At 37.2% G+C, this 9,825-nt stretch overlaps 1 protein-coding gene across 1 annotated transcript in view; it reads right to left on the reverse strand.

Moving 5' to 3' along the window:
- Nucleotides 1-108: 108 nt before the first annotated feature.
- The window catches only part of ostf1 (osteoclast stimulating factor 1), a 10,770-nt gene continuing 1,053 nt past the window's right edge, over nucleotides 109-9,825 (reverse strand). The window contains exons 2-10 of the mRNA XM_037680314.1: nucleotides 6,046-6,092; nucleotides 4,862-4,912; nucleotides 4,525-4,588; nucleotides 4,381-4,434; nucleotides 4,147-4,254; nucleotides 3,940-3,989; nucleotides 3,003-3,081; nucleotides 2,686-2,784; nucleotides 109-1,022 (exon numbers count right to left, since the gene is read on the reverse strand). Coding sequence (XP_037536242.1) covers nucleotides 964-1,022; nucleotides 2,686-2,784; nucleotides 3,003-3,081; nucleotides 3,940-3,989; nucleotides 4,147-4,254; nucleotides 4,381-4,434; nucleotides 4,525-4,588; nucleotides 4,862-4,912; nucleotides 6,046-6,092 — 611 coding nt within the window. The 3' untranslated portion in view covers nucleotides 109-963. The remainder of the gene's footprint in view (nucleotides 1,023-2,685; nucleotides 2,785-3,002; nucleotides 3,082-3,939; nucleotides 3,990-4,146; nucleotides 4,255-4,380; nucleotides 4,435-4,524; nucleotides 4,589-4,861; nucleotides 4,913-6,045; nucleotides 6,093-9,825) is intronic.

Here is a 9,825-nt window from a genome sequence, read left to right on the forward strand (position 1 = left end):
CGCCCCTCGCACAGTGATTGCTGGACATGGGCACCAGCGACCCCCGTGACCCAAAATGGAATAAACGGGTAAAGAAAATGGATGGATGGATGGATGGATGGAGGTGAAATCTGTTGTCTTTTGTACACTTGAGGTTAAATAATTTCAGAACTCGTAAAGCAGTTATTTATGTTTTTGACATTTTATGGAGTTGTCCATTTTGAACAATGTAGTAAAGTTATTACAGATTGAAGATGGCAAAAATCTAGAAATGTTAATTGCCAACCTCAAGACAAAAACGAGGTTAAAGTGATACACAATCAAAGACACACAACCTCTGTTGCAAATAGTTAAGGCACTTTTTATCATCTTCGTTGGAAAAGCAGCAGAAATTTGCTCCCATGATGGAAATCAAACCATCGGAAGATGACGAGATTATAAAGCAGCTCAAACAGATCAAAAAACGAGGAGTAATATGCTAATTTAATCAGATTACTGCCATTCAAAACTGTTCACCGCATTAAGCCCAGTGACATGTTAAATGTTCAATATGTTATAAAATATCTCATTTGCATTAAAGGGGAAGCATTAAACATTCCGTGAACTGCTTCTCCGTCATAATAGGTTAAATATAATCTGTCTCCCAATAACGTTGGTCACTTCTCTTTCACTATATACACTTTCTGCCTCTGAGCCCACAGTGTGCTCCTGATGCTCCAAGATAAATCCCCTACGTCTAGCTGTGCACCAGAAAAAGCAGACGAGCTGTAAAAAAATCAGATCGTTTCAGCGCTTTGAAATCTACACTGACAGGATGTGAAGAGCCAAGAACTGAAGGGTTTGAACAAAATATCTGAACTAAAATGGAGCTGCAGCGTGAACATGCAAGTCCATTTCAGGTCTGGAATAAAACTCCAAAAGTTCCACCTCTACAACGAACAAAAGGAAGAATGTGAAAATGTTTTCATCTGGTCCCGGACAAGCTCAGTCTGAATCTTCGTCATCCAAATACTCCTCAGCGTCGCTGGGTCTGCGGTAGACGGCTGGAAAAAATAAAACAAGTTAGAAACAAATATACAATATGTTATAGTTTATCTGAAAACATTTAAAGCTTAAAAGACGCCTCTACTGCTATCCACGTTCTTCAACACATAGGCCAGTAATCAGTGTTTTTAAGTCATGCAAGCAAACCTTTATGTTTTTGTGCAAGATATTCAAAATAGGAGTTATGCTGTTTAAAAATAGTTGGGTTTTTCTTTTTTGCTTGTCCAGTGTGGCGCAGACTGACAGATCCTGGTGAGCGGTGCGAGCAGTTGTAGCCACCACTAGGCGTAATGCCAGAGCGCCTGGTGGTGGCCAACGGTGCCTTTGGCCACCTTAGATTAATCTTCATCCACCCACCCCCATCATTTGAGGATCTATACTTTTATATAGTGATAGCCATCTTGGGTTTTGATGTGGCAACCCAATTTTTGATAGTGACCTTAGATGCAGCCACGCACCAAAGTTGAAGTCGGAGCGTTGCTTATTTTTCAAGTTATCCGGCTCACAAGCAAGACGTTGTATTTCCAAGCCTCCTCTTTACTACGCAAAGGGGACCAAGAAAAAATTAAAATAAGACATCTGTTGGTTTTACATTTAACCCCGTATTTAACGCAGTCAGTCAAGGCTTGTCTACCAGAGGAGTGGCAACTATCTCTCTGACCAAGCCAACACTTTCTTAAAGCAGGTAGCATGTAAGCAGGCAGAGTACTTGCTCAATAGAGGCTAATAACCCAGCTAATTAATTGCCAACATTGATTTAGATTTGTACATCAAACAGCCTGTTGACTCTGGTATTTTACTACATTCCAACTTTACATTTATTCTCACAGCTTGTGATAAAATTATCATTTTATCTTCTTATCACTGTACATAAAAATATAAATTAGAAAGCTGATCATTAATCCGTCTGTCCAAAATGCAGGGAAGAGCTGACCACAGCTTTTAAACTGAGAGACAGTCAACATGTTCTCTGGTGTCCTCTCCATTTTATTTTAATTTCAATGCAGTTTTAAAAATACCATTTTTAGTATCATTACACCATTATAGCAATAAAGCATTCAATGTTAAGCAAAAGTAATACCAACTGCATTGTTTGCTCCTAAAAGAAAATACAGTCTGTGATCATTTCTAAACATTTGTTTAAATACTGTGAAACTGGTATTTTCATTCAGGGTCGTCAGACTGGACACAAAAGTAACAGTTTGATTAAAATAGTCCAATATTTTTACTCTCCATTTTACCCTATTTTTCAATGCAAAGCCAAAAATTATCAAATCAGATTGTAAACTTGTGAAAAGGACAATATTAAAAGAGCATGTCAAAGAAAAGTGGAACTATTTTCTATGAGGAAGTTTGACGTGGAAATAATCAGTAAATGAGGAATATGATCGCTTTGTGTAGATTACAGCTGATCCAGTCAAGAACACATTTAACTAGAAATTAGAAACATAAATCTGTTTTATGCAGAAGCTCCACTAAATTTAGCTTTTTCTGAATCCTATGCCTTCATCATAAAGGCTTAGACGTCTTCTGAAAGTAAAAGAATAATGTTTAAAAGAAAAAGATCAGTCTTAACAGTTTCTATTGTCGTGACAGTAAGTCTTGTTCCCAGTCAGTGTGGTTCTGTATGAGAACTACTTTCAGAATGTCAGCAGAACTTACTGGTTGACTGTCTCCTTTTCAGAAGTGAAGCACATTGGGCATTGGTGGCCATCTCTAAAGCCAGTTTATTCTCGTTGTTTTTGATGTCTGTTCTCGCATCTGAAACAAACACGACACTCATTTAGCTGTAAAAATAAAATCACTACCGCCATTAGAAATATATAAAAACACACTGGAACCATCAGAGTTGAGCAAATCTTGGTGCACCCCACTCTATCTTTATCCTTCTTAGTTTCAGTGTGTATAACTTTAACTATCATGACTGGATGAGCAGAGCTTATCTTTAAAAAAACAAAAAAAAGTTTTAAACAACTCACTCCTGTTGAGCAGCATTTCCACGATGTCAGAGTAACCTTTCCAGGCAGCAGCGTGCAACGGTGTGTCCCCAAGTTTGTTCTGAAACACAAGACGTCTTTTAGACTCTTCTCATGGCTCGTTCTCAACTTTCAACAACTAATATTTTTAAAAGGAGTTCGTTTTAAATTTTCAGAAGAGGCTCACTATCACACAACAAATGCTTGCTGGTTTCAGAACCCGATCTTCAAAGCTGGAAAGTTAAACTGACTTTTCAAGCAACAAACCTTCCTAAATAATTTAAATACAGCCCAGAATGTTGTTTATTTTATTTTAGTTTCATTAGTAGTATACAATAATGAGCATACAAGCAAGCAAGAGCGAGGATCTCGTGGGATCTGTTAGTGCCCAACATGTGGGTTGAGGATGACGCTCAGCAACTTTTAGTTCAAAATCTCTAACAGTGACTGAGCTGGAGCCATTTTTGTTGTGCTAAAGTTGAAAAGCTGAGAAATTGGGCTAAATCTAATCATTTATAGATGTACTCTTTGAGTTAATTACTTTGAGGGTTTTATTAAAATCTGTCCAGTGGTTCATGATATATTTTGCCAACAGATAAACGAACTCACACAACAGACACACGGATGATTATATTATTGCACACCTGGCGGCAAGCAATAAAGAAATTCAAAACTTACATTTTATTTAATTACTTTGCTAACAATCACTTGCTGGTAGAAAGTATTGACTATAATGTTAGGAAGGCGCCGTGTGCTTGATGTTTGATGTTCATTTATTTAAAACGGTGGAAAACGACATATTCAATAAGGCATTTTAAAAGGTGCAGTTCGTGGACTGTGTGGCTGATGATGGTTTTGATTTTCTTGTCTCGTTGCCGTGCTCCTCCCGTTTTATTATGAGACTGATTTTTGCCCATTAATGAAGTTAAAATCATCTTACCTGCTGGTTGAGCTCCACACTGGGCTGACTCAGCAACAACTCCACCACATCTGACACACAAAAAAAAAACAATGAAGGTGCAGGAACAATGGAGAGCTAAAACAAACTTCCCATGTAAAAATTATTCTGCCCTGGTGTCCATGTCAAAAATGCATGAAGAATATTTGATGATACGGTACATGTTTTGGGTGCCATGTTTACTGCTACCTTTATGTCCTCCGTGGCATCCCCAGTAGAGGGCAGTGTTTCCTGCCTTATCCAGCCCGTTGATTCCAACCTTGTTCTCCAGACATTCCCTCAGCCAGCTTATATTGCCTGTTTCATTCAAAGATAAAAGCAACATGCCAAGTTTGCCAACAAAAAATAAATAAATCGAACAGTTTGAGAAACAAAATATAAAAATAAAAACTCTGAAATGTTCAAATATTTAGATATTCATACCTCGTTTGGCTGCTTCGTGCATGGGATTGTCAATGGATTCGGCTTGCTCAGCCACTAAAACCCAAGAGCATCATTCAGTCGTGAATTAATTCTCTGTGTGCTGCACTTTACAGTAAATATCTTCCATCATTCTTTTATACTCACCATAGTTACTTGGAATTAGTCCCGTCCTTCCTCTACACGTCCCCTTCCACCAATTAGTGTCACTCTGGAAACAAAACCAAAAAATAAAAAGTTATCGTTCATTGCAGAAGAGAACTAATGAAGGTAACATTAAAACAAAAAGCAGAAGTGAAATGAAGATGAATATTTTTTATGACCAAGACACACATGGATGAGCAATGCCATAAAAAAAGGGAAAGACAAAATGCAAAAAGTGCAAAATTCACAAAAAAGCAGAACAATGTGCATAGATTCAAAGTTAGTGTGGAAACAAGGACTTGGTGAGGACGACTAAAAATAAATCTGAACTTTTACTTACCGTGTCTGAGATGTACAAAATGTCTCCCTCCTCAAAGTACAACTCATCTGGCTAAAAAATTAAATAAAACAGTGTTATCAAAAAGGATAACTTTATCTGTTCAAAATACATTTTTGCATCATTTTGCTTATTGCAGCTGAAATGAAGCTAAGAGGAAAAAGTCAGCTATTTGTATAGCTTAACAAGTAATCAATACAAAATGAATCTTCAGTTATTTTAATTCACAATTTCTTGAGTTGAAGAATTATTTTTCTTATCAGTTTTACCAGATTAGCAATAACAAATTCAATTTAAATATCAAAAGTGATCATCAGATGAATGAACAAATCAAATAACTGTTAGGTTGAATTAATCAATAAGCCTGTCGCAATAAATAAATCAATTTATCGCATTGATACATGAAATTTATCGAGCTCATTTTCATTTATCGGCTTTATCGTTTTTTCGTGTCTCTCTCTTTCTACTGAAGACACTGGATGACAAAAGGCTCAACTCCAGTGCTCTTCATGGACCCCTCCCTTTCTCTTTAAAATCTGTTTTAACCGTCCAAAATCGCGTTTTTGGATCGTTAAAAGCAGCTAAGCTGAGAAGCTAAGCTACGAGCTAAGCTAACAGGCCGACCTCGGAAAAAAACCTCTGTCTTGTCGAAGCTCCAAAATTTGCGGTTGAAACCTGTGCCTTCGTCTAAAAAGTTGTTTTTCTCTGCAGAAAGAAGCTGAGAACTTGTTTACTGATTTTAAAATTTTTTTATTAAAAGCTCTGTGTGACAAATGCTATGCTAAAGAGCTCAAACCATACAGAGCGTCCGCCATTTTGAGAACGGAAGAGAGACAGCCCATGTCACGTCAAGGGGCCTCCCTCCCATTTTTCTTACAGACAATGCTCCTCCCTCACTATCCATGCTTCGGTTCAAACAGTCTTATACTGTCATCCGTTGGTTGAAAAAAGGTACTACACGCAAAACAAATTAACCATTTATTCTTAGATTTGACAATAATTACAAATTATTGTCAAATTTCAAACAACATTATCGTTTATCGCGATAATTTTTTCAACAATTAATCGCCAAGCAACATTTGTTATCCTGACAGGCCTAATGAATAATTCAGTAACCAAATATAGAAAAAATAATAATAAACATAATGAGCAACTAAAAAATATGTTACAAATCAAAAAGTTCTTACTGTTCTGGGATCGAAGGTAAACAATGCTCTGAACACCTTGACTTGGCCTAGGAAGAGCAGAGCAGACATTCAATAAAACATTTGTTCATTCCTGCTAGAAAACGGAGCACGTGTGAGAAACGGGCCTACACGACAAGTTTCACTCCTGCGGCTCGCTTAAATGTGGTAAACAACAAATCGGGCAGGTCCGACTCCTTTGCAGCAAAAACACTACACACTATTACATGCAGGGCAAGAACAAAGACACCGAGGTCATTGTGCAACACAGCAGCAGTAACTGCTGCAAGAATGCTGCCGGAGTGGCTGCAACCTGACAGCTGAACTGATTCAGGAACCCACAGAAAGCTCAGAGGATTTTTACCATCCTGTTTTAAATTAAAGACCAACCTAAGCCTGGTGCTGCTTAAAATCCTGTGGTGTGTTTGAGTGACAATGCAAAAGTTACTGAATTGAACCCACCAGGGGACACGAAGGACAGGTCTCGTTTTAAGTTGTTGTTTTTTTTTTCTTGACTAAACCCTGCGCTGCTGCAAAGGTAACGCCAGCAACGACTGATCTGCCTTTCAGATATGCGTCACTCACTTGTTCACTAAACTGACTTCCTTTTTAAATATGTGCCACACCCCTGTTGGTCAAGTCAATAATATGTTTCAAAACTGAACACAGACCATCCTAAACATTCATTATGTGTCCACTTTAACTCCAGTTTGAGCTATTTATTTGAACTGTATGGATTTTACGTCGTGGAAAAAGCTAAGATTATAATCATTGCAGAAACAAATATCTGTGCCATCAATTTTAAACTAAACGCACCTCGTTTATATTCACGTTTCTTGTGTTTTCTGCTTCTTTAACAGTTGGACGGTTGTTTCTACCCTCTATTTTTATTCAGTACATTAGTAGGTTCCTGTAGGCATGCTAACACACTGCCTCTGTATTTTAAATAAAGGAGGCTGAGGCACAAACTCCAGCTCTGTTCACCACAGCAAGCGTTTTGCTCCGCAGGTCCAGTCATGCAGCCTCAAACACACAAACGCCTGTCCTGTCTAGACCTGGTTCTTACTCCCCTTAGACCCTCAGGCATGCGCAACAAGCCAAAGAGATGTGTAATGTAGGGAAAATCTGGATGCAGAATGCAATTTCTGCCACTCATGTTTCGTGTCAGTTTTCTCAAGAAAAGGCAGGTCTATTCTCGGAGGGTACTGGACTCAAATCTGCTCAGTCAGAAACGGCTTCATGGATTTTATTGTTGTAATCAAATCTGTGGCAACTCACTGAATAAATCTTGTTCTTGTTGTGAAACGCTGACACTGAGGAAAAACGTCAAGAGCACAAAATTACACTCACAGGCCTGGTTGTGTTAAATCTAGATGCTCACATGACAATAAAAAAGGATATCAAAGATGTCTTAATGTGTAAGAGTTTGAGTTGATCTACACGCTGAATGCATAGAATCTGCACTACTCTGCAGAATATAAAAATAGGTGCTCAGTCAGACATTGCCACAGTTTTGCGTATGCACTCCGATTACCTCATATGAATGACACACGAGGCACAAACGAGCTTTTGCAAGATAAAACTTCCATAGAAGACAAAGCCAGGATTTTCTGGTCATCTTGGCCTAACCCATCCTTGATTATTTTTACAAAAGAATCAAGTTTCCCCTGAAGACTTATTCTGTGCATTTAGCCTGCTTCAGGCGTACATAACGTAACATGCATAACATTACGCATTTTACACAAGCTCAAGATGAATTTTGATACAGCAAGTGTAAAAACTAAGATTTGCTGCATTATGTTTGTGTACTTGTTTCTCCTTTGAATCTTAGATATTAGCCGGTTGTATGATCAACTTTTCCTTTTACATACCAGATTGTTACATACGTTGCACAGAAAATCAGTAATTTGTCTTGATTTTTATCCAAATCTGTAAATAGTTGGAGAAAAGAAAATGTTTGTAAACTACAAATATATACCTTTCCCAGTTGAAAGATATGCAACTGTGTATGTTGTATATATAATAAAATTTAGAAACTAGAAATCACGGTTTTTATTTTATAGTTTACCTGTATAGGCATAAAGATGGCAATCATCATTTTCTTAGTTTTTTTAAGTTACAAAAAAAGCATATATGGTTAAAAAAAAAAAAAAAAAAAAAGTCAACATTTTATTTTTCCAACCCCAGGACCAGTCTGGATGGAAGGGCTCAAATTTAGTTATCGGTAAACGTGAAATGTATTTTAATCACAGTCACCCTGAAAAGAAAAGTGTACAGTTATAAACACAATGCTTTTTTAATTTTTTTTATCTAGTATTATGTACTTTACTCATTGATTACAAATTTTAGATAAGAACTTTATTGATCCCGCAGGAAATTGATTAAATATTACATAACCCACAAACTGAAATTCAATGCTGTTGTTTAATTCAAATCATCTTTTATTTCTGTTTTTATTTATTGCCTTACAATACAAGAACAAAGGCAATTTAATGAAAAACTAAAAAGTGCTTAGACTGGGCTCAAGATACACCCATCAAAACAAACAGTACACACATGCAGAAGCAACATACAGAGATTAGTCAAATAAAATGAACAGTCGTGACCATTTTGTAAGAAAATATCCGTTTTCATTTGTAGTTGGGCAGTCAGACACTCCATCACATAGACATGTTTCAATGTTTGCATCCATTGAGCAACAGTTGGTGAGCAGGGCTTAATCCAATTTAGGGTAATAGTCTTTCTTGCCACTAGCAACAGAATGTGCAATATATAACATTGATCTTTAGTGAGTAAATCCTTGGGGTATATGTCCAGCAGAAATAGAAGATCATCTTTTTAATTAAAGGGATTTATACTGTCACAATGACAGGTATATGAAGCCTGAGGCCCATTTTAAAAGGTAGACATAGTTTGGCCTGTATCACTGCAGTTTAGAATTGTGTAAAGGCTGATTTTTGCTACCTTATGCCTGCCTTTTTTGCTACCTTATGCTTGCCTTTTTTTCTACCTTAAGCTTGCCTTTTGCTACGTTAAGCTTGCCTTTTTCTATATTAAGCTTGCTTTTTGTTACCTTAAGAAAGGCCTTTTGCTACCTTAAGCTAGTCTTTTGCTACCTTAAGCTTGCCTTTTGCTACATTAAGCTAGCCTTTTGCTACCTTAAGCTAGCTTTTTGCTACCTTAAGAAAGGCCTTTTGCTACCTTAAGCTTGCCTTTTGCTACCTTAAGCTAGCTTTTTGCTACCTTAAGAAAGGCCTTTTGCGGCATTAAGCTAGCCTTTTGCTACCTTAGCTAGCCTTTTGCTTCCTTAAGCTAGCCTTTTGCTTCCTTAAGCTAGCCTTTTGCTTCCTTAAGCTAGCCTTTTGCTACATTAAGTTTGTCTTTTGCTATCTTAAGCTTCTTTTTGTTACCTTAACTAGCCTTTTCCTACATTAAGCTCGTCTTTTTCTACATTAAGCTCGTCTTTTTCTACATTAAGCTCGTCTTTTTCTACATTAAGCTCGTCTTTTTCTACATTAAGCTTGTCTTTTCTTACATTAAGCTAGCCTTTTGCTAACTTAAGCTAGCCTTTTGCTTCCTTAAGCTAGCCTTTTGCTTCCTTAAGCTGGCCTTTTGCTACATTAAGTTTGTCTTTTGCTATCGTAAGCTTCTTTTTGTTACCTTAACTAGCCTTTTGCTACTTTAAGAAAGGCCTTTTGCTACTTTAAGAAAGGCCTTTTGCTACATTAAGCTTGTCTTTCTACATTAAGCTCGTCTTTTCCTACATTAAGCTCGTCTTTTCCT

Source organism: Nematolebias whitei, chromosome 8 (genome assembly GCF_014905685.2).
Source record: "Nematolebias whitei isolate Nwh7 chromosome 8, NemWhi1, whole genome shotgun sequence".
Lineage (NCBI taxonomy): Eukaryota > Metazoa > Chordata > Actinopteri > Cyprinodontiformes > Rivulidae > Nematolebias > Nematolebias whitei.